Genomic DNA, 26406 nt, shown 5'->3' on the forward strand with positions numbered 1-26406 from the left:
ACAACAACATTTAATTGATCAGGTGAGAATTATTGAACAAAAAAAATGTTGATTGTATATTTATGATGATGATGTTTAATGGGGCGTGTGTGTGTGTGTGTGTGTGTGTGTGTGTGTGTATCTCTGAAAATAGGTGCAATGATTATTACTTGTAATGATAACTTGGATGATAGCCATCATAATAATTATCAGATGAAACAACAAAACGAAATGAATTGTAGAAATAAAATAAAAATGCAACACCTTGCAACCTTTTTTTTCTTAAAGTGAGAATGAGAAAAATTATCACCCTAAACAGTCAAAAGGTGTTAAAATGATTATTGTTTAGAAGAAAAAATGAACGTAGATTATCGATGGATAATAATGATGATGATAATGATGATAATGATGGCGTAAAAAAGCGTGCAACAGTCAGAAAAAAGGCGGAGTTGTCGAAAGTGTGTGTGTTGAATTTAGATTTGTAATGAACTAATGATCCATTGAATGAATGAAAAAGATTTTCTATGTGGCCAATTGAATTTTTCATATTTTTTTGCTTACTTGCTCGAATTTACTTTTACAAATGTTTTACACATCTAGAAAATTATTATTAGAGATTCGGCACATCATCATCATCAATCGCTGATTTTTATTATCATCAAATGATGATGTAGGATATATATACTAGATAGATAGCGATAATTATATGTTATATATACGTATATGATGTGTGTGTGTTCCAGAAAATTTGTCAGTGGAACAAAACATTACATTTCATTTCATGTGTTATGTTCGTGTAATGGTTCATGATGATGGTTTGATTTGCATTTTAAATTAGTTTTTGTTTAACACACACAGATACACATTTATTATTCTGGATTCAGATGATGATGAACCGACAAATCAAGATAATCAACAACAAAATGAAAATTGGTTTGGTTTGGCTTTGAAAAGTCAACGCTTTTCATCAGCATTATTATTATGATGCATCAATGAATGCACAACGACAACGTGTCTCACAATCAGATACATTTAGATTCGAAAGGTGATTTTATTCCATTTTTTCTGGTCAATTATATAACACTATGATAGAGGCGGCGGCTGCTATGATGATGGCAATGATAAAAGGCTAAACTAATTTTTATTTTCGCTTAATTCACCCTCAGTTCAAAGGGCGTTTTTGTTGTTGTTGTCGTCGTTGTTTGGGTGATGATAATTATCGTGATTATCACGATGATGATGCTTTTTTATATATCGTATATAAAAGCTTAAAGGTGAAATGGTCAAAAACATTTAGTAGTTTTTACATTTTTATGGTTAATTACCTGAGAAATTCATAGCTAACATTTAAAACCTTGAAATTAATAAACGCCAGTGATTGATGTACATTTTTTGCTGATTATCTATAAATATCCATCTTGATTATGATTATTTGATTGAGAAAATACATTGGAAACAAAACACAATTAAGAAAAAGAAAAGAGAAATGTACATTGGAAAATTGAAATGATAATCTACCGGATTGCCATTTTTTTGAATGCAACAGTTTTGCGTTTTAAATCACATGATGATGATGATAAAAAGTGGAGAAAAATCGATTATTATTTCTATTTTATCGATAACAATTACGATTATGACAATGTTGATGAGTAAAGGGGCTTTTCCAACAAAAAAAAATCATCATAAACACTCATTGATACCATTTAAATATTCATTTGTAATCAGTGATCACTACTAGTAATTACTAATCACCGACACAATAGACAATCAATGGCTTACGTGACATTTATTTATTTTATTTCATTCGAAAAAATTATATTATAATCAACGGGTAACGTCAGATTATTAATGTGATTGGAATGGATTGTCTTGATTTAATTTAATTTAATAAATATATAAATGATGATTTGGCCACCGGTTCATAATCAACTTTATTTTTGAACGCTTCATACAATTAAATTGACACCAAAAATGTACAAATATTTGCTGATCATAATGTTACAGCTGACCGTTGATAATTGTTTGTCCAGAGTTGCTTGTTTAAAAATTGATGGTAAGAATTTTTCTTTTTAAAAAATTGCGAAAATTTTACATTACAATCTTTTTTTCTACATTTTAGCTACAAATATAAATCGAGCAATGGACTTAGCAATACTTGCAGCAATTGAAATGAATCGACAACAATTCATCGATTTAAGTATCGAAGTTGATGTGAATAATTTTCATCACGAACAATGTATTTATCAATGTACTGCATATACAACGAGCAGTAGTCACAATGGACAACATTGTCAACGAATTCAATTTCCATTGACAATTGAATTAGATCAATATAATGGTCTTGATAATGTAACAATTTCATTGGGACATTTACGTTTAATTGGCTGCATTCAAAATCAATCATCATGATTGATCATTCAATAATGTTTGTATGAAAAACAAAAATTTTTTAAAGCAAATGAAAAAATGAATTTTCGCATTTTGAATTTTCATCGAAAAAAGTACAAAACGATTATTTCACAGATTTCACAGACACACAGAACAAATACGTTAAGTTATAATTAAGTAAAAACGGTTTGAAGAAAAATGGTGTGAATTTTTGCTGTTAAACATTAAACACTAGACATTTTAACACCCAATAATTATAACAACAACAAAAAGGTGATGATAAAACATTTGAATTTCAAGCCTATCATCATCATCATCATTTTTCTATTTCTACCTGATACATATATTCATCTTTTGGCTAGCTTGGTTGTCATAATCATCTGCAAACGATTAAACGATCATCATCATCAACAGGTCATCTGTAGTTGTAATGTGTCTAGCCACACACACTATAGCTAGTCGTGTGTCGATGGTTCGTTTTGTTTTGTTGTTGAGTGTACACACAAAAGAAAGAAGCTAAAGTGTCGATTTTTTTCAAAATTAAATAAATTGATGATGATGACTGACACAAATGAAAAAGAGAGATTCACTTTTTTCTGGTTCTGGTGTTTTTGATTTGTCCAATTGAATAAATTCCAGTAGTCATGGTGGTGGTGGTGTTGGACAACTGGATTCTTATTAAATCATATTGATGATGATAATTGATTGATTATCATAAGTTACGAATTGAATAATGAGATATAATTGATCAAAATTATATTATATATATTGAAATTAAAATCATTATTATGAATACATACATTGTATTCAAATTCAAATGTTTTCAATCATATGGTTTACAAATTTTTATTTATATACGCCATTTTGTGCATCATTTATCAATAAACTGTGTGTTAATCAACAATTGATTGGGAAAAAAAGCTCAAAACAAAAAAAAAAGAAAAGAGAAAAAAAACAGATTATTAGAATCAAATGAATACAAAGAAATTCAGTTTCAAAATCCTAATAGACAATGATGATGACTAATTTTCTAAATAAATTATTCACTTTGATTAATATTGATGCTTGTTTGTTGTTTCTAAATATTGATTGGCAAAACAAAACAAAAAAAATAACAAAACAAAGTGGAAAACTTTTGTTCATTTCTTGTCAGTTTTATATAGACTTTCTCTTTTTTTTCTATTTAATGAGTTGTTTACTGTCCTGTTTTTTTTATGTACATATCATGTAAATCGATTGGGGATCTGATTTATCGTTGATAATCAATATCCATTTGATGATGTGTAGCTGCTGCTGGTACCACCGTAACAATCGTCGTTGTATTATTCGGTAATGATCCAATCGGTCCATTCATAGCTATTAATCGTCCAGTATTATTAATAGAAGAAGCCGTTTGTGAAATATTATTATTCATTTTATTCACAATCGTTGTCGAATCAATCGATGATGATAATAATGGTTGATTGATTATCGACAATGTTGGCGGCGGTGGTGGTGGTGGTAATAATAATTGTTGTTGTTGTTGCTGCTGTTGTTGTTGGGAATTAGTAGTTCCTGCACTATCATCATTACTACCATTATACTGGAAATTATCATCATCATCAACATCCACATCATCCATATCATCAATATCATCGTCTAATCCGACATTATCATCATCGATACAATTTTGGCCATTACCAATACCATTATTCTGCAGTTGTTGCTGATCATCCGATGAATTATTATTTAATTTACGTGTTAATTGAGTTATATTTATATTATTTATCATTGAGCTTTGATTGATTGATTGAACATTGGCTGTTGATTGCTTTCCATCAATCATATTGGATTGTTGTTGCTGTTGATTACAATTATTCATTTCACAACCATCGACATCGATTTCATTAGTATCATTTTGTTTGTCAGGATGTTGTGGACAACATTTATGATGTTGATACATGGTGAATTGATGATGAATTTCAGCTGGATGATGATTCTGTTGTTGATTTGTGGCCACAACGAGAGCAGATTGTGATGGTCGTGTATTATGATTCATATTTGACCAAAAGGTTTTCGAATCACCACCATCATTGTTATTAGCTAATCGGCGACGTAATAATTGATTCTGATGATAGTTAGAATATGATGATTGTGTTTTCATCAAATTCATCGATGATTTATTTCGATGATGATGATGATGATAGGATGTCGTTTGCTGCTGCTGTTGATATATTTCGTTTGGACCACCTGTACCATCACCTATATCTGGTACATATGGATCTAGATGATATTGATACGAAGATTGAGGTCTATTTTGATGATGATGATGCTGATGATCCATGATACCACCAGATGATGTGGTGGCTAATGTACATTTTGAACATTTCCTCCTTAATGTAGGTCTTTGTTGTTGTGTATCATTACAACTGATTGCCATTCGTAACTCATTTGTCATTTCAGTACAAAGTGATTGCTGTGAATCAATCAATCAGTCAATCAGTCAAATTTTAATTATCATATAAATTTAGCCACTTACTCGAAGATTTTGAGCATTCTTTTTTGAATGAACACAAAATTCAATCAACGCGGTGACAATAGCAACGGCTAAACCACCCAATAATACGACAAATACGCCACCTATATTCTCGATACCCAATGCATTGGCTTTACCTTCTTTACTTTTATCATCACGTGAACATTTGATACCGGGACGTTTCCACCAACGATCATATAACATACGAATGATACCTTTCTCTTGTAGATGCAGAATAGCCAAAGATATTTTATCACGCCATGGTGAACCTTGAATTCAGAATTGTCAGGATTTAAATCATTAAAAAAAAAAAATAATAAATAAATAAGAGCCACTTACCTATTGGTGTTGCAATACCATAACCTTTTGAATCAAGCAGACCACCAATTTGCGTTAGATTACAATTGCGTTGTACCATATAATCCAACATTGTTGATTCCATCAAGAAGGCATAATTGCCTTCCAATACACGTTGTACACCTTCATCATATGTTTTAACAAAAACCATTGGACGATTTTCCATAAAACGCCACATTTTTTGATAAGTTTCAATTTGTGAATCACGAAAAAATGTCATTGTTGATCCAGATTCCAGTGTACCATATTGGATACGTGATTGAGCAGCTAAATCTTCAACACTTTGTATCGGTGTGATCATACGTTCGACCGTTAAGAATGCAGCAAGATTGGCAGTATAAGAACTAACCAGAATTAATGTAAAAAACCACCATATGGCACCAATAATACGAGTACTAGCAGCTTTTGGATTCAAATCACATCCTTGGTGCATCAATGTTACAATGGTGAACCAAAATGAATTGGCCATTGAAAATTGATTCTCAAGTTTATTATTATCATTATCCTCATCATTGCCATTGGCGCCATAATATTGTGGATCCATTGCAGCAACACATGGATGTGATAATCGCCATTCATTTGGACTAAAACGTGCAACAACAAACATTGTCAATGAAACCAAAATATATGCCGCCAATACATAAAGCCATATATCAATATCTAATGGCGACATGAATGAAAATAATCTTGTTGGCATTGTTGATGGTAATTTGAACAGGATTCCAATGCCTAGATTCATATAGGGTTTTGTAAAATGTATAACACTTTCACGTGCATAATTTATTGTCATTGATGCAACGGCTAGGTCAGCATTCTAACAAATCAAAAATAAATAAACCAAATGATCGGTTATTGTACAGTTGAAAAAACCATTGAAATTCAATTACCTTATCAATGATTTCACGAACCAAGCCATTCCATTCACCGGTAGTTGTATTCTCGGCACCATATTTACCATCCGGTACTAGATATAATTCATATTGAAAATTCAACATTTCAGCAATCGCTTTGAGAAGATCAATACAGAAGCCTTCAAAATGATCATTTGAATTATTCGTGGCAATTTGATTGTTTAGATTTTTCTTATAAAAAACATATGGTGTTGATTCAATGGTCGTCACTCGCAACGTAATGTTGGTTGTACCGAAATCCTGGAAAGCAGCATGATCGGTAATGTTGAGGCCAGCTACTGTAGACCATTCACCAACCTGTTTCATGCAAACAAACAAAAAACCCAACATATTACATTTATAAATTATAAATCCAAAATCACTTTCTCTCATTTTTCGAATCAATGATCACAAATCACAAATTAAAAGATGCAAAAGTTAATCAACTACCATTATTATTTAATCCAAATAGTGTATCTATGTGTGTGTGTTTAAGAAACAAATGTCTCAGGAATTCGATCGAAATTGTTCATCGATTTTTTCTTGCATCTCTAATTAATTAATTCATTCTCTTATAAACAAAGGAGAAAAAACTTACTTTAGTTAAATTGCTTTGTCTTAATTTGAGCAGATCTAATTTCAATGAACTTCTGCGACCTTCTTTGAATGTAATCGGTCCGGAAAGGCCACGAATGTCAACCTAAACAGCAAAAGCAAAAATTGTGTTGAAATGTAATCAATTTGATTTGATTTGGTCATGAAAACCAATAGTAATAGTAATGTAATGTATTTTCAATCATCAATCGTTTAATTACCGAATTAATATAATTGAATAAAGTACTACCATCTGGCCATGGAGATTCTTCATCACATGATAGATTCGCTTGTCGTAGGATGGCGCCACGTTCCAGTGAATGTAAACCACGAGCAAACGTATAAACAGAATCAAATATTAATGCCGGTTCGTACTATTTATTGGTTTGTCGGTTGATAATGGATAGATAATAGATAGTTGTAGATAAAATGTAATAATTCATATGGAGGATAGAGATAAATATTTCATACCTGTATCACATTTGTACGATTCAATATTGGATGTCTTTTTGGTTGAAATTTCTCCATATCACGTAACACGGTTTTGACGGAAAAATTTTCCGAATCAACCATACGGAATGCGGTCAAATTGACGAAATTGTAACGGAAATTTTCCAGATCATAAATTTCAATGTCAAACGTTACAAAATGATAATGATATTTATAGTTATTCATTTGTGTTTGTAAAATCTATTTGCAAATCAAAAATTGAATCAATCATCACTTGTTTTGTTCATTATTTTTCTAATGAAACCATTAAAACTTACAGCATGTAAAATTTTTGGCAGACTTTCTGGACGCGTATCAATGATCAATGAGTAAACGCCACGTGTTCGTACATCGAGTAATACATCACGAAATGACAGGGCATTTCCTTTGCGAAATATAAACTGTATCTGTTTACTTAATGGTGGCTTCACTAATTGCTGTAATTTAATCAATGCTACAGATTCCATAGATTTAAATAAAGTAAAACAAAAATTTATTCATCAAAACAACCACTACATACATACACATACACTTACATATATCATCTTCATAGATTACAGCAATTTTCGTCCAATTTAGATAGACAATCAAATCTCTTAATGCTTTGCCAATAATCATTGGTGATGGATATAGATTGATACTGAATTCTTTCAATTCGGTCTCCAAATCTAAACGTGCTTCTATATGTGGCATGTCTAATGCATCACACAATGATTGTATATGTGCACCAAGTATTGGATCTTGTGGTCCAAATATTGCACTAACACCGCGATTCATTTGTAAACATGCTATTTGTGTTTTTTTTTCAAAGACAAAAATATCAAAATTTATCATTTGAAAAAATTCAAAAAGCCAAACCAAACCTTTTTTCGATGCATGAAATGAATCTTCTCGTGGTACATATTGAATATCATATGTCAATGTTGTATTCTCCAATAATGTTCGATCTTTATTTATACGAAATATGGCATATTTAAAGGCTAATTCACTTGGCCCGTCACGTTCTTCTTCGGTAAATAAGGCCGCTAATTTTTTTTTTGTTTAATGTTGGAAAAAACAAAAACAAGAAAAAATGAGAAAATTTTTTCAATTTTTCTGGCAAATTTGGCAAATAAAAAAAAATTATTAAAGGTCAATTTTTTGTCATGTCGTCATCGGCATCATCATCATCATCAAAACACAAAATTTTTCTCGAGAAAAATGAATCATGTACAGAGAACAAAATAAAATGAGAGATAGAGATAGAGATTAATTCGATTTTTTTCTGTCATCATTGTTTGTGACAAAAAAATGAACCAAGAAAACGGCACAAAAAACCTTCATGGCCCATCGTACAGACACACAAGAATTTTGTTCTTTGATTTCAAATTTGATTAGCTTTTGTGATATATCATAATTGTGCCACAGTGTCTTAAATCCATAAATCACAGTTTTTTCTGCTTGCCCCCATTGTGAATTACTTAGCGACAATGATTATAACAGTGTGTCATCACCATTGTTGGAAACAAAGCAAAAAAAAACACCAACGATTGAATTTCTTGAATTTAGAAACAAAAGAGAGACTCTTATTATATGCGTTAATGCTAAAGTTCAATTCATCTCCAGAATAAAACAAATTATATCTGATTATCTGCCATCCAAATCAACATCCATACTACATTTCTTGTTTTGAATTACAAGTCTAGCTTGTGTTTTTTTTCTGGATCGATCATCAACATTTTAGCAGAACCAACCATTTTATTTGGATTTTTATCGAAAAAAACAATAATAAAATATGGACCAGAAATCAATGCACAAGACGTATTTTTCAACATTCATCCATGATAGGTGACATTTATTTTTTTAATTTTTTTTTGAAAAACAAATTCTGTAATGATAATTTTTTCACAATTTTAGTCTCAATGATGATGTTCTCTTTAAGTTTTTTTTTCTTTTTTTCTTTTTTTTTGACTTTCGTCTTAACTATATTCCATTGTCATCATCATCATTGAATTTATTTTCTTTTGAAAATTTTTCTCTTAACAAATGTCATGCTAGAATTACGATTACGACAATAATACATACACTATGTGCTATGATAGAAAACAACAACAAGACAAAAAAGACAAAAGGCAAACGACGACTATATCTCTTAACGAGAACAAACGATCATCATCATACATTGTATAATATAAAAGAGAATTAAGATCAAACACACACACACACACACTCACACACAAACATTGATGGCCAGAATTAGAACCGAACAAAAAAGAATTGAAAGAATGAGTGAATGAAAACGAAGAAAAACTGAAATAAATTAAATTAAATTAGGCGCTTCTGTTGTTGTTGTTGTTGTTTTTGTCGTACTGGTTTTTGAGCTGAATGTTTTTATTTTATTTTATTTTTTTGTATCATATTCGTGTTTTGAAAATGGTTCATTCTCATCATCATCATTGCCAATCGCAGTTCTCTTTTCACATTTCATTTGTTCATCATCATCGTCGTCATTGTTATTTCCTTTTCCGTTTTTGTCATAACAAACTTGTCTGTTTAATTCAAGATTCTTGCTTGACAATGATGATGACGATGATGTCGATGCTGATGATGATGATGATGATGACAACATTTTGGTACAACAACAACAAAATAATTCTGATGATGATTGTTGTTGTTGATGTCTATCAGTTTGCTCAATAAAATCATTGTGTTCCAAAATTAAACCTGGCTCCCATCCTACCCTCAATGACTTAATGATCTACTCAATACTATTACTCTTTTGGATAAAGTTTTTTCATCGGATAGTGTATCGTTTTTATTTAGTTTTGCAACCTTTTTTCTGTTGTTGCCGTTTTTGTTGTTGTTCATTTTTTTCCATTTCATTTTATTGTTGTTTGCCATTGAAGATTCGTAGAAGATTCTAGTGTGTATTCATTCACACTTTCTTCACAATGTTCAAACGATCATAGTGGATCATCGTCTTTGTTATTTTTTTATGTTTAAAAATTTTCTTTTTTGCTACTTTAGATGATGTTTGTATGTGTGTGTGTGTGTAATGGTCTGAAAAAAATGAATTTTTTTAGTAGAAAAAAAATTCTGAGTGTTAAAAAGATTCAGCGAAAAGAATGAATTAATCTCTTTCAGTATTCATCAGTAGTAGTAGGTAGTTATTGGTATTTTGAAACACACTTGAACACATGCACAAACACACATAAATCTACTACTTGAATCAAGTGGTTCTACTTATTAGTAACAACAAGTGTATTTCTCTCTTTGTATGTATACTGTAATTGATTCTGTTTTTCATTCATTTATTTATTCAAATGAGAATCCGGTATCCAAGAGAGAGAGAAAAAAAAGTCAAATATTGCAATAAGAACATCATCATCAACAACAACTAAAGTGAAAATAGCCGGATTAATTTCAAGATTTTTTTTTGTTCTGTTTCTATCGAAACGAAATGAGACGAAATTCAAACCAATCAATTTATCATCATCATCATCCAAATCAGAATCGGCAAACAAACAAACAGAAAATAATGATACAATTTCTAATTTAAATATTCATGCACACACACACAAATGCAACAAACACACTTATTATTTTTCTCATTTCTCATTTGCAGGGCATCCAATATCGCTATTCATTCATTTATTCATTTTGATTTGATTCGATATGATTCAATGATAATGATCAATAATAACGATAATAATCAGAATCAGAAAACAAAATAAATGAATTCACAACGATGATGATGACAATGAATAATCGAGAGAAAATAAAATGAAAAAAAACGAAATATATTGAACATTGAACATTCATTATATTTTGATATCCACAAAATATAGAAACGAATGAAAATGAATCATGCCAAATGAACCATGTAATAATGATGATGATGATGATGATGATAATACTAATAAATCACACATACCAATGAAAATGAAAATGAATCTGATTCACGAATACGGATTATATGTTTTTTCTCTGTTTTTTTTGGTTGGTTGGTTGGTTGGTTGGTATATTAGATGGTACCTATTCATTTATTTATTCATTTTTTCGCTTCAAATTTCATTCATTTCATACTGGATCAATCGCGATGTTGATGATCATGTTTTTTTCCGAAAAAAACCAATGATAATGAGAATGTATTGCATACGCAATGTCCGGAAAAAACGAAGAAGCATCCCTAAATGATTAAAATTTTCCTTGGTGATTCTTTGGGCGTCATCATCATTATTATTTGTTTGTTCATTTCATCATTTCTGTTTTTTTTGCATTGAAGTCTTGTGATTTGTTTTGGCAAATATGACAATTATTTATCTAGTTGTAATTGTTTTTTCTTTTCACAAATTCGTATTTGATAGTATTGTGAAGATTTAATTGTCTAAATTATAATTCCCAAGATGGTAATTGCCAATATAGCTTTGAAACAATAAGCTTCACGATGTCTAAAATCATAAAATAGCTTTTGAAAATAAGATCGCTGTCATAAATGAAAATAATTGCAATTTTTCCTCATCAATTTATGATTTCAATGTTCGAGCAATGTCCGGTATTCGTATCATTGGTTTGAAACCATTTCTTTTTTGTTTCTGTGTACAAATCTCATAATAGATTATTAGACTTTTACTTGATGACCATCAATATTTATCTATTTATCTATTTGATTTCATCTCAAATATCATGAATATTTCATTACTTCACATTTATTTATCATTATCACTGTACATTTATGATGATGATGGTAATGATCATTTTTGTGTAACTCTAAACTTAAACTTGAAATCATAATCATAATCACCATCATCAACAAAACGAAATCATTTTTTCTTTGCGTTACCGTTGCAAAAATCCAAGTCTAAGTGTAATTTAGGTTGGTAGACATTGTTGGTGATTTTTTTTCATTCTTGGGTTCTTTATTTTTACTTATTGCAGTATTTGATATCGGTATCAATTTAGATTTGATTTTTTTCTCATCCATAGTTACACACATATGGTGAGTATGTTACAAATATGTTAATTATTATCACATGATGATTACATGTTGATGGAAGATTAATAGCATTAAATTTTCTAAAACAAAAAAAAAACACGAATTCTCCAAGAAAAGATATGTGTATGGGTTAATGGAAATTATTTGTTTTTGCTTTTTTCCGACGAAAAAAAGTTTCACTTTTGATCCATTATCAACATTAGATTGATAGTTGTTTAATTAATGCAACCGTTTTGTTTTGCTACTGATATTTTCATTGGCAACAATAATGATGATGATGAAAAATGAGTCGTTTTTTTGCATCGCATAACCTTTTAATCAATCGTTTTTGGATTTTTTTTGTGATTTGATTTTGAAAATGAAATTCGGGGTTATTGTTGATCGGATGCTTATCCTCTGTTGTCATCAGATTCTTGTATTCTTTGTTTTTATCTTATGACGTTTTTTTGGTCTTTTGACTTTTTTTTACCATAAAAATCAGTTTGTCACATTTTCCTTTGTTTTTCTGGTTTTGTTTTCGATCATTCATTCGTAAACGACGTTTTGGCGAAAATGATGACGACAACGTTTAAACCTCAATGAATTTCGATAGTGAAAAACATTGTAAACAGATTAGATGACCAATAATCTTAATGGTATGGTATTAATAATAATTGATCTAAATAACATTGTTCAATGTTGTCTTGAAAGACTTGCTTGTCTACAAAGAACAACAACAACAACAACAAGAAGTTTGAAAAATCATGTTCCATAATATAAAGTTCAATAATAAAGTAAAATAAACATATAAAAGACATTAATGAATGAATGAATGAGTGAATGGATAAATAAAATAAAATGAAAAAATATTGATCAAGTTTTCATTTTATTTGACCCATTATTTTTTGTTTACAATCGCGTTTAGTTGTTTTGTTGTTGCCCAAAATGTTGTGGTAATTTGATTCATGTAAATATGAAAAAAAAACAGAATTCACACACTCTCTGTATTCGGAATGGATGTTCCGTTCGAGTTGGTTGATTGACTTGTCATTGAGAAATTCTGGCGAAACACAAGTCAAATGTCAATGAAGAAGAAAAAACCTACTGAAATGGTCAAATAGTGATAACGGAAAAAGGGCTAAATTCAATTTAAGCAATGTCAAGTGTATTTTGCCTGCGGAAATTTTTTTTCAGATTTTGAATTTTATTTTTACTCAACATCTACTGATAATGATGATGGCGATGAAATATTTATACACGCACACGCCTCACATTATTTATTGACTTTTTATATTGTGTTGTCATATGGGCATTGTCATATTTACCATCGTCTATTTTCGCCAGTAACAACAATGATTCAGTCTTTGTGGAAAATTTCAAATCAATTTTTTTCCTCTGTTCCGGTTATTCCTGTTTTCCTTTCGCCACATATATTGATCAAATCATCAATAGAAATCGGTATATTCTATTGTTTCTGGTTATTTTTCTCGAAGATTCTCTCTCTCTCTCTCTTTTTTAATGTTGGAAAAATTTTTTGGTCGTTTCCATATTGATATTTATGGACTAGAATTATAAAAACAGAAAACTTTTTTGTTAAATGTTGAATATAACAATGTTTTCGATGAAATCGCAAAACAAAGAACAAGATATTCTTCGATTTGAACACACCACTCAAGAATGGAACAAAAGAGCAAAAAAAAAATCAAGAAAACAGCAACAAATTTAACCCAAAAAAGACCCATCAGATCTTTAAGAAAAAAAGACAAGTGAAAAATCGATATTTTCTACATTTTGAAACAAGAAAAAAAACAGTGAAACAACATTGATTTAAGAAACAATAACTTCTTGAACCAAATAACAAAGACAACACACACGAATCTTTCGTAAATCACAAGATGTAAATGTAAAAAAAATCACATCGAATGCATCTTTTTCCATTGTGATTTTTCCTGCAACGTTGAAAGACTCAACATTCGAACAAAAACATTCATCTATAATAAAATCAACTACAACAAGGAAAAAATAGTTCATAAAAATTTTATTGTCATTTGCAGTTATTCATTCATTCATTCATGATAATGACATAGAATTGACACCGATTTTTCTTTTTTTTTCTCACTCAAATTTTTTATTTGTACAATTTTGTTCAGTTTGTTTGAATACAATTTTGATTTTATTTATTCATTGAACAAAACAACAACAACCACAGAAAAATTGATCTTGTTGTTGTGATATGATTTTTACACAAACAAAACACATCTTAACGATAAAATCATAGAAACAAATGAATTTTTTCATTCTTAACTGAACAAAGCAAGACAGGGAGAGAGAGAAACTAAAAACGTAACGGCAACTTGAAATTCCGCTCTCACCTCTACCATATCATATAATTAATTAATTCTCGAAAACATTTTTCATTCTTGTTATTGGTCAAATTATACACACACACACAGAGAGAGAGAGAGAGAATTATTTCCATTTCAGTTTATTAACCCATTCACGACCAAGCGTCACATATGTGTGCCACTCAAATTTTCCACAATAGACCAGCGGCTCATATATGAGCCACAAGCATATCCTTTTTTTGTTTGGCTATAACTTTTTCAGTTTTATTCCGAGATGTTTCATACTTTGTGCATTTGAAGAAGAATGCTTGATTAATATCTGGGCCAACTGGTCTCTGGATCAGAAAAGTGTTTTTGAGACAAGGTCATGTCAAATACAGACATATCATAAGTCAGTTGTTGACTATCATGGAATGGTCTTTAAAATGAATTTATAGAATATTAATTTGCCAAACGATAAAGTATGCGATAATCTAAATGTAAAAGATAAATTGTTCTGGTGATTTGTGTTGATCTTCGACGATTATGTACAGATAAACACTAGTTATCAATTTATCGACGACATGGATGGAGAACTCAGATCACCTTATATTTGGAAATTAGAGATTTATTTCTCAAAGAATGTTTACTGAAAATATGATTGGTTTTAAAATCAAAAATTTGACCAATATCGCAAAAATTCATCTTTTTTCTTTTATTATAATGCCATTAATAATTACATGTAAAATAAAGTTTTTTTTATATTCATGTCAATTGTATTTTTTTTGTTTTGTTTTTTTATTTTGATTATTATTGTCTGATTATACTCTTGATTTGCAAAATTCAAAATTTTTTCATCTTAATCAGACAGTTATTCAGGCTTTTGGATTCATTCATTCAAATTATATATATGAATTATGCGCATTCTCAAATAGAAGGATAATAAAAAAATTCGAATTTGAATGATTCGAATCTTTGGATGTTTGAATTACCTTTGTAACAAGTGTCATTTTATGAAACAACTTTCAATTCAAATATTACAATTTACATCACTAATATTGATCAAATTTAAACGTGAAAATGTATTTAAGAAGTGGTAAAAGTAAAAGAACAGCGCCAGAATCAAAAAAATCTTTCCAAATATTTGAAATTGAACAAAATATCGATGAAATATCTAGTGATGAATCAACTGGTATCAACTCTGAAAATGAATCCTGTGAATCATCTATGTCTTCAGATTTGGAAGAAAGTAATATGACAGAAAGTGATGGAGAATCTACCGAAATAGATGAATCAACAAATGAAGATGAAGATGCAAATGACGATTGGTTGGACGTTGAAAAAATACCCGAAATATTTGATTTCAATGGATGTGAAGGTGTAAAACAAAATTGGCCATCAAATATTGCACCATTCGAAGCATTTTCATTAATTTTTGATAATGTTTTGGTAGAAAAAATTGTCAAATGGACGAATCACAAAGCTAAAATTCTTCGTTCAAGTCGTACAAGCCGACAATCAACTATGCGTATGTGGAAAGACACTGACGCTCAAGAGATGAAGAAATTCTTAGGAGTGTGTATCGTCATGGGAAATGTCAAAATGCCATCTTTGAGACATTATTGGGCCACTAACTTTATATATAATCATCCGTTTTTCGGCAGATTTATCAGCCGCAATCGATTTGAAGCAATACTACGTTGTTTATCATTTTATGATAATACCGATGATACATCCAACAGATTACATAAAATCAAAAATGTTGTTGAACATATTGTGACTAACATCCAAGAAATATATTCTCCAGGCCGGAATTTATCATTGGATGAAGCATTGCTTCTTTGGCGTGGACGATTATTTTTCCGCCAATATATTCCAAACAAAGCTGCAAAGTACGGAATCAAATTGTATGAATTATCAACACCAAACGGTTTCATTTTGAACATATTAATCTACGAAGGAAAAGGAACAGTATACAATCAAAGTTCGAGTCATGCACATGGTGTGGTTCAAAAATTAATGGATCCATATTTAAATAAAGGTCATGTCGTTTATATTGATAATTTTTATACAAGTGTAAATTTGGCTGAATCACTACTGCAACAAAAGACTCATATTGTAGGCACTTTGCGGAAGAACAGAAAATTCAACCCAAAGGAAGTGATCAATAAAAAACTTGCAAAAGGTGAATCAGTCTGGAAACGCAAAGGAAATGTTGTTGTCGGCAAATGGAAGGACAAACGGGAAGTTTGTATGATTTCCACATATCATGAATTCAAAATGGTGAATTGGAAAAATAGCCGTGGCATTGAATCCATGAAACCAAACATCATTATTGATTATAATCAATTCATGGCCGGTGTTGATAGAGCAGATCAAATGATGTCTTATTATTCAACACCACGAAAAACAGTTAGATGGTACATCAAATTGTTTTTCCATTTATTTGACATGTGTATTTGGAATAGCATGATCATATTTAAAAAAGTCACTGGTAAAAAAATCTCATATCTTAATTTTAGAGATGAACTGACTAAATCTTTACTCGAATCCAATCAAAATACAAGCAATGATAACATGTTTGCTTCACATTATTTAAAAAAAATCAGTAAACGTGTACGCTGTCGCAACTGTTCAAAAAATAGAAAGCGTAAATTAACATCTTATATTTGTAATGGTTGTAGCAGTTCAAACAAAACTATCGGACTCTGTCCAACTTGTTTCCATCAATATCTTCATAACCAAATATAATCTAATTTTTTTAATAATAACATAATTTATCCCACAAAAATAAAATTCTCGTTCATTTTTCAGTTTTTTACGTGTTTTTGTAAAAAAAAGATTCCGGCTCATATGTGAGCCATCTGGTCTATTTTGTCAAAGAGCTATCCATAGACCAGTGGCTCACATATGAGCCGGGAGGAAAATAACAAGAAGTAAATCAGTTTGGATGAAAAAAAATGTAACAATGAAATAGGTGAAGCCAATAACAAAAAATTATGCAATAAAAAAAGTTGGTCTATTTTGAGACCTTTTTTCTGTCTATGGTGGTCGTGAATGGGTTAATGTTGTCTATTTTGCCATTACAATTGTGTATGAAACATTTTCTAATTTCTAAAAGGAAATAAAAAAATTTGTTCAATTGAAATTTTGTGGTTTTGATGTTTGAAACACACACACACACGAATTTCTTTCTCTATGTCCAACACTCTCAATAATTTTTAATAATTTTATATATTTGTTTGGTTGCTCAAATCAAAACGTTATTAGTTAAAATGTTGGTCGAATGTTCAAATGTTGTTGTTGTTATTATTTTCATTATTTTTATTACGTATTATTATTATTTCGATCAAACAAATGTTTGCTTGAATGAATCGTGAAACAAAATGCAATGGGGTCGATGTGATGTGGAATGGAATGGAATGGAATGAAATGTTAAAATGATAAAATCATAGTAAAGAAAATGGTGAAAAAAACTTTTCGATTTTCGATTATTATTATTATGTGCAATGATGATGATGATGATGATTTTCTTTTGGCTTGAATTTTATGGATCCCTGCTGCTGCTATTACTTTATTTTTATTTTAGCAAATTTTTTCCTTTTGGTTCTTTCTTTTTCTGTCAATTGTCTTTATATTTGTATTTGTGTGTGTGTGTGTGTGTGTGTGTGTGATTTACTTGTGGACAAATAACTGTAAAAAGTAATCATTACAAATTACAATTTGTTGTAGCTTGTTGTATCGACACTTATATCTGTAGCAAAAAAAAAGTTGAATCATCCAAACCAGGAAAAAAAGACTAACCAGGGTTTTTATTTTCACATCACTTTTATTTGAATGTATGAGAAAAACAGAACAACAGACAGAATAGAATATTCGATATTCAAGTTTCAATGGAATCTAAAAAAATTCATAAACTTTGAAAAGAGTTTTTTCTTTCATTTTCATTTCTTCTTCTTCTTTTGGTGTCCAAAACATGAACAAAAATTTTCATGTAAAAATGTTGTAATTCTGTGTTAACTATCGTCAGTGTACACCACTGTCAAGATAGCTTTAACTAAAGCTACGATAGAATTACGACTTTTTCCACGGTATTTGTTAATTAATTTTCGCATTTTCTCGATGTAACTAGGTAACATTTGTGTGTGTGTGTGTTTGAATCTAATAAGTTGTACTTTATCACACTGGAATAAAGAATGAAAAAAACTCGACTATCAAAGGAATTTCAATCACATTTGAATCTAGCCAGAACGCTCATCAAATAGCATACCACTAGAAAGTAAATATCAAATATAAAATAAAATAAATAAATTCTGGACGTACTGGGTAAGTAACAGAATCATTGTAGAATTATTATTCTTCCATTCTGTTGTGACATGAGTTGTTATTTATTTTTTGCGGCTTCTGTATCCAAATGTTTTTGATTTTAATTTTACCAGTTTTGCCTTTCTCTTTCTCTTGGTTCTTGCCATTTTATACACACACACTCACACTGAGAAAAACCTTAAAATACACTGTATTTTATGGTTTTTTTTAATCGAATAACTAGCTGAATTTTTCTTTCAAAAAAAAAAAAAAACCAAAACACCAAACCACAAAAAATCACTCACAAAAATCTTTAATTTTTTTCTCTCTACTGGTGGATTGTTTTTTCATATTTTGGTTGTTAGAATTTCAACAAAAAAAATTCTTGGTTTCCCGTGTGTGTGTGTGTGTTCGGTTGAATGTCATCATCATTGAATGAAACCCAAATGAAATGGTTATGATACAAAAAAAAACAAGAATTTTGCAGACCAAAAAAATCCTTTTACCCCCTTCCCTCACTTACACACAATGTTAGATAAATTGAAACGAAGTAAAAAATGAAAAAAAAATAAAATTGTTACGGCTGCTGAACACATTTGTGAACATGAAGAATTCCTATTTTTTCAGTTTAGTTTAGTTTGTTCGTTCGTTATATGTGGATGATGATTTCAAATGATTTATGATCTCAAATGCACACAAACACACACACACACACACTGTGAACATCAATGTTTCGGATACAATTGCCGAGTGAAGAAAAAAAATTTTTTTGTTGCAAATCATCATCAAAGCGAAAAAACATCATTTTGTGGCATTCGCTTGCTTGCAGCATGAGAATCTGTACTGACAAACAAGCGTGGAAGAAAAAATGGAAAGATTTTCGATTTTGATTTCGATTTTTTTCTTCTTTTTTTGCCATCGCATCATCGTTCTTTCATTTCTGGTTTTTCAATTCATTTTCGTTATCTCTTTGAGCACATCTTTTTTTTTCTTTTTTCTACTTCCACTACCATCATCGTCATCATCACAACATTCAAAATATTTTGTTCCATTCATCTTTCACATTCATTCTCTATATTCCTATCGATCCATTATTATTTGAACGGAAACGGAATCAGACATGATTATTCACAAAAAGAAAAGACTAAAATTTTTCCTTTGATTACTTTTTCCGGTAACAATATCGAATCAAATTGTATTATTATCGCAGAAGGTAAGATTTGAAAATGGATTCATTCATTCATTCAGTATTTTTTTTGCAATGGTCATCAGAAAAACACAGAAACGATGCGGAATCAAATAGATTGAAAACAGAAAAGATTTTCCATTATTTTCCCTCATTCCCTCATCATTATTAGGGTAGTATATATATGATCCTTTAAAAAAAACCATGAAGAAAAACCAAAACAATCTGGTAATTATCTAAATCGTATGGTATATTTTAGATTGGAAAATTAGTAACCCGAAAACGAAAATCAACCACAAAAGAAGTTGCACTTGGAGAAATCAAAATAATAATGAGGACAGTTATTTAAGCTAGAAATTTCATTGGATCCAGGATATTAGGTTTTGGGTATTTTTTTTCTTGCAAAAAAGGCTGAAAAAATATTATCATTATCGGTTAAAGAGTTTTCTCAAAGTCATTTTTCAAATGATAAACACAAATGAGCATAATAATCATAATCAATTCCATCATCATCATATCTCATATGCATCAATGCTACTGCTGCTGACCATTATATTGTGTGTCAGCCAAAATTCATTTCACATTATTTATTATTATTATTGTTTGAAAAGGACAAAAAAAAGTTTGTTGTCTGATCCATATATTTTTCTCGATAGCAATCAAAAATGGAAGAAAAAGTTGATTTCATTCTGGTTTACATTACATTACAATTTTTTTTTTTTTTGAAATTCGATTGTTCAATGATGATGATGATGAATTGAAGAATCTTTTGTTATTCTATAATAATGATTCAGTTCGTTTTTGTTATATTCGTTGACATTTGTGTGTGTGTGTGTGTGAATGAAAAATGGGTGTGTGCATATACAGTATGTGATATATTAATATTATTATTATAATTCCATTTGATGACAAAGTTTTTTTTCCGCTTTCATTTTCATGAATCGTTGAAAATCATGATGATGGAAAGAAAACAACAGCCATGAAAATTGAAATATTAATATCAAAAAACGAATAGAATAAAATAGAATAGAATAGAAGGATCAATAGTTTTTGATCTGTGTCCACTATGTGTTTAATGAATGAAAATGGATGTGTTTTATTTAAGGTTTTAGGATATAAAAAAATTACAAGGGAGAAAAGAACGAAAAGACTTGATCTTTTTTTTTGCTACATTGTTGTTGCCATGATTAATTTTGATATAGCCAATACTTTTTTCTTTTTCATATAGTCATCATTAGTTCGTTGTCGTAAAAAACAAACAAAACAAAGTTCATATATACTGTGTTGTTTCTCTTTTAAGCCATTAGTAAAAATGTGCCCGTAATTTTTTGTTTCTTTGGAACGCTATCAGTAATATCAGTCATCATTACTTCAAGAAGACATTCTTCTAAGAAAATCTTTAACATTTATTTATCGTCAGTTTTTTATTATTGTTGTTATCATGAACATGGCCCATTTAAATGATTTTCAGTACATAATATGTAAATCTATACACTCTACTTTTTTTCTTTCTTTGCATGAAATCTTGTAATTTCTCATTCAAAGTAGAAAAAAAAGTGAATTACAGATAAATAACCAAACCAAACAGGATATAATACACATGATACTTATTAATATCGTGGATGGACATTCAATAATAATGATGATGATGATGATAATGAATATGAAATGGCAAACATGAATAAACAAACAAACGGAAATGTGTCATTACTATATATATTTCATCGATGGTGATGATGAAAACAATCTTTTGTTTCATAATCATCACAACCGAATAAGATGTTTACTTACTTTCTTACTTATTATCATTTTTTTTTTTTTTTGTTATTCAACACAACAAATATTTACTGTTTCCAATATTTGTTTTTTGGCTCTATTGTTGTTATTTCGTCGTGGAAAATTTTTTTTTGTTATTCTTTCACATCTTTGACTCTTTTAAGCATATTAATAATTTTCAATACAAATTCCTATGAATATGGAGAACGGAAATGGAAATAGATTTTATGATGATGATGATTAAGGTTGTAAAAAAAGAGTTGTTTGTTGAGTGTTGAAAAACAAATTTTTCTGTTTTTCAGAATTGTTATTGTCGTTTTGTTTAGATGTCCAAAATTTGACATGGATAAAAATGATACACACATAGAGACACATAGAAAATTACATTGGTTTCACTTTAATCCTTTTGTTTTGTACGATTTGCACGTTTTACTTTACTTTGTTTTTTTTTCGTCTTTACATTTGAATACAATTGTATGAAATAAATAACAAAGAGAATATCAACAACAAAATATAGAGAATCCAGACCATATAGATCTGAGCTGAATATTTTTGAATTTCCGCTTTTTCATATCATTTTCTTTTTATTGACAGGTTATTATTATTATTATTATTATTATTGTTGTTGTTGTTGTTGTTGTTGTTAATAAAGATTCATTCGTTTGCTCCTTTTTTGGAAGCTCATAGACTGTGACTAGATTCATTTTATTTCAAGTGTCCAGCAGTGTCTTTGGGACATTACCATTATTATTTTTACGTTGAAATGCTTAACTCTTATTATGATGAAGCAAAGGAAAAGCATCCATTTTTTCTCTCTCCTTTCTTCATCATCATCATCTTTTTGGATCTTTATTTTGCTCATTTTCTCTCTCTCTCTCTCTCTCTCTCCCATTTGGTCAAACCGAAATAATTTTCTTTTCATAACTTGCTATTATTACACACACACACACACACACACACACACAATATATTTGGCTGTCGTCGTCGTCGGTATTTGTTGTTATAAAAATCGTCATAAATCATATTGTAACCCGAAAACAAGCAAAAAAAAAAAATTATTAGAAATAAACTATACTAGTAGACTAGTAGATAACCGTATATAGTACTACTATTTTACTACTAATAGATAGGCAAGCGAGAAAAATGAAAAAAAGTTAAGAATTAAATGAGGATAATGATAATGATGATGAGTCGCCATTTGGCGAAAAAAAGAAAAAGGCAAAAAACAAACAGGAAAAGATATACGTCGTGAATGAGATTTATTTGATTTTCTATAAAATAAGTTATTCGAGTTGAAACATAGAAAAAATGAATACTTGCACAGTAAAAAAAAAACACCGTAACTTTTTTCGTTTCGCATCTCTTATCTTATTCAACCTAACAAATTATGACGATGATAATGATGATGAGCACGGTTATTATTATTTAACCATAAATATACCCGATTCCATATTCTGTGTCTTATCGTTTTTTTACTCTTTAGTTCATTGTTCATTTGTCTGCCAGAAATTTGAAATGTTTTAATTTTTTTTTTGTTGTTTTTGTTGTTGCTATAATCTTTTCCAATATTAATGGGCCCTTTGAATTTTGAGGTTTCCATTAACAATCCTTGTATGAGAATGAATCGCTAGTAATCATAAATATGTGTGTGTGTTTGTGTGAAAATAAAAGAACCTGAATTCAGTCATATTTATATGGTATTTGTCATCGTGACAGTAGTCATTGGATGGGAATGTTTAGTTAGGAAATATTTCGCCACATTAAAACACTTGTTACCAAACTAACTTGTTTTCTTTTTGGTCATTTCCGTCAATTGGTACTCGGGACAATAGTCATTAGTTTTTTTATTTTATTTCTAACAAATAATTCACTTACCAATGCGAACTTGTCTGGTGGATGATGATGATGATGATGAGGAGGAGGATGAAGAGGATGGATTCAAAAATGGATTCAATATATTTAATGATGATGATGATGATGATTGTGATGATGCGGCTGATACAATCGATGATTGCGTTAATGATTGTGATGCGGATGACACGGCCATAGTTTGAGACATTTGAAATTGTTTTTCAACAATAATGATCCATATGATTATATATACAATTGTTATTGCAATTCGTATTATTATTGAAAAATTTAGCCGATTACTCATCATCATCATTATCATTGACTTTGTTGATGATCGATAACCCTGATGATATTTTTTTTCTTTATGTTTATTTCGAATATTGAATGGTAATTTGAATAATAATATCAATAATATCAATAATAACGTCCTAAAGGCATGATTAAAGAATTTTTTAAAAAAAAAATTTCCATAATAAAATATTCCAATTGAACAATAATCATCATCATCATCATTAATGTTATTATAAGGCAGCATTAAGATATTATTAAATCCTAGTTGTTCATGATGATCATAATGATTATTTGATGATGGCGCTAATGATGAGGATGATAATCTTGATCTTGTTATTGTCGCTGTCGTTGTCGATTTCAATTTCTTTCGTTTTTTTCTTACTGATGGTTTTTTTTTCTTTCCAACACTTTCCATTGTCGATGATGATGATGATGATGATGATAAATCAATCGTTTTAAAAGATAAATTTGTATCATTCTTTTGTCGTGGTGATTGTTGTTGCTGTGGCTCATTCGATGATGATGTTGATAATAACATCATTGAATTTTTTTTTGTTTCACTATAAATGACATACAATTGGCAGCTATATGTTGATGATGATGATGTTAATTTTGAATGATGGTTGATAATAATGTTTTTTCTCGTTTCTCCCACACACACACACACACACGTTCAAAAGGCACGAAAGATTTTTTCTCGGTCTTCAAAATTAAAATCCTGAAAATAGAAAATAAAAATTTGAAAAATAAAATAGTAAAAACGAATAAACAATCCTCTAAAGACATGGACATTTCCAAACAAACAAACAAATAGATAAAACATCTATGTGCAGTTTTAAGCAAAAAAAAACGAAATGAAATCTGAAATGAAAATGAAATCATGTGATACTAAGAAGAATTTTGAATTCCCCCTTCAGACTTATGATAAGACAGTCACAGCCGCGATAACTACCATTCTCTGTCTTTTTCTTTTTCTTTTCTTTTTTTTTGTTTTGTTTTGATTCAATTCTATTGTTGTTGTCAATGTGTGTGTGTGTGTCTTGTTTTCTTTTTTTCATGATACGATTTGATACACCGTATATACAAAACCGAAACAAACAAACAAAAAATTCATCCGTTTGAAATGACAAAATAGTTATTTTCTTTTCATGTTCCCAAGTGTATTTGAATTCGTGATAGGAAAAAAGAACGAGCCTAATAGAATAATATTGGAGTCACACATACACGCAGCAGTGAGATGATAAGATTTACAACAAAAAGTTCAAATTCGAAGATATGGTGAAAAAATATAGAATTTTGATCCTGAATCGGGTGTAGAATTGACACTATTTGTTGTTGTCGAAAATAAGATGATTTCCGGCGCCGACAATATTCCTTCGATTCACGCCAGAGAGATATATATTTTTTCACCATTACAATCAACCAACCGTTGACAAAGGCAACAAACAACAATGACCGAAAAAAATGAACAATGAATGAAATCCAAAAGATTTCAAACATTTTTGAAATATTCGATAAATCGATTTACTGTGAATTTTTTCTTTTCTTTTTCCACAAAAGTTCTTTTGTACTTTCTTTTTGGTATTGTTTTGTTTGGTTGAAGAAAAAATATTCATATTTTTCGTTTCGCTTTTCTTGTTGTTGTTGAAACTTTTTGTGGTATTTGAATAACAAGAAAAAATAAAAATAAAAAATAAAAATCTTGTGTTATCTAAATGTGCTTTCCTTTTTAACGGAAAACGAAATCGTGTTAGCAAATAGTGTAAGAACAATGAATGACATGGCCTATTCAAAGAATGGTCTTTGACTCTGAATACAAATGAAACCGGATGGATATGCATGATCGGCGCGATAGGTGATGTTTTTTTCTTTTCTTTTCCGTATAAAGTTGAATTTAATCGTCGTAAACAAACAAATAACAACAACAACACCGAAGAGAGACATGAAAATGAAATTTAATGTCCAAAGAATTTTTTATTTCTTTACTTTTTTCTACCCTGATTTTTCAAAAGTAATATTTTACTTTTGTTTTTTTTGCAATAAAATAAATATATATTTAGATTGACATTGACCATATACATGTATAACGGTGATATAACAGTGATATCTTCTGTGTATACACGACCATAATTCACATTCCAAGATTCATACGCAGAGACAAACAATGATTTAAAATAAAATAATTTTCTTTTGTAATTCAACGAATAAAATGAAAAAAACTGGGCTGTCATTTCAAGCGTAAAAAAAATGTTGCACACCCACACACACACACACACACACACACACAGGATAACAAACAAATATAAGGCATCGACCGTAACGGCTGAATATTGAATCCGTTAGTTGTTTTTTAGGCTTTCAAAGTCAAAACAAAAAGCTTGAAGAACAAAGTACTTGGCCTCATGATTCCGGAATTGTTATGAATATTGAATTCAAATCTGTTTGGCTAGCTTAGACATCATCAACATTGTCTTGACCGTTTTTTCTTGGCCAAATTCAAATTTTTC

General features: G+C 29.8%; 3 protein-coding genes across 4 annotated transcripts in view; 2 read left to right on the top strand and 1 right to left on the bottom strand.

Annotated features, from left to right (window-relative positions):
- Window positions 1–1747: 1747 nt before the first annotated feature.
- LOC124497473 (uncharacterized) lies at window positions 1748–2946 on the top strand. The gene is made up of 2 exons (XM_047061132.2): window positions 1748–2032; window positions 2099–2946. Exons 1-2 carry the CDS (start codon window positions 1951–1953, stop codon window positions 2386–2388), a joined length of 372 nt encoding a protein of 123 aa, XP_046917088.1. The 5' UTR covers window positions 1748–1950; the 3' UTR covers window positions 2389–2946.
- Window positions 2947–3197: 251 nt separating this feature from the next.
- The window catches only part of LOC124497366 (glutamate receptor ionotropic, kainate 2), a 28285-nt gene continuing 5076 nt past the window's right edge, over window positions 3198–26406 (bottom strand). Inside the window, exons 2-12 of one of the 2 annotated variants that reach the window (XM_075731251.1) lie at window positions 23633–24617; window positions 8076–8237; window positions 7749–8000; window positions 7491–7666; window positions 7195–7413; window positions 6945–7097; window positions 6728–6829; window positions 6127–6447; window positions 5222–6053; window positions 4886–5151; window positions 3198–4822 (exon numbers count right to left, since the gene is read on the bottom strand). In XM_075731251.1, the coding sequence (XP_075587366.1) occupies window positions 3617–4822; window positions 4886–5151; window positions 5222–6053; window positions 6127–6447; window positions 6728–6829; window positions 6945–7097; window positions 7195–7413; window positions 7491–7666; window positions 7749–8000; window positions 8076–8237; window positions 23633–24440 (4497 nt within the window). In that variant the 5' untranslated portion in view covers window positions 24441–24617 and the 3' untranslated portion in view covers window positions 3198–3616. The remainder of the gene's footprint in view (window positions 4823–4885; window positions 5152–5221; window positions 6054–6126; window positions 6448–6727; window positions 6830–6944; window positions 7098–7194; window positions 7414–7490; window positions 7667–7748; window positions 8001–8075; window positions 8238–23632; window positions 24618–26406) is intronic. The other variant, XM_075731252.1, reaches the window with a different exon arrangement.
- LOC124500603 (piggyBac transposable element-derived protein 4) lies at window positions 14657–17553 on the top strand. The gene has a single exon (XM_047064694.2). The coding sequence runs from the start codon at window positions 15571–15573 to the stop codon at window positions 17239–17241; it is 1671 nt and encodes a 556-aa protein (XP_046920650.2). The 5' UTR covers window positions 14657–15570; the 3' UTR covers window positions 17242–17553.

This window comes from Dermatophagoides farinae, chromosome 5, assembly GCF_024713945.1.
Source record: "Dermatophagoides farinae isolate YC_2012a chromosome 5, ASM2471394v1, whole genome shotgun sequence".
Classification (NCBI taxonomy): Eukaryota; Metazoa; Arthropoda; class Arachnida; order Sarcoptiformes; family Pyroglyphidae; genus Dermatophagoides; species Dermatophagoides farinae.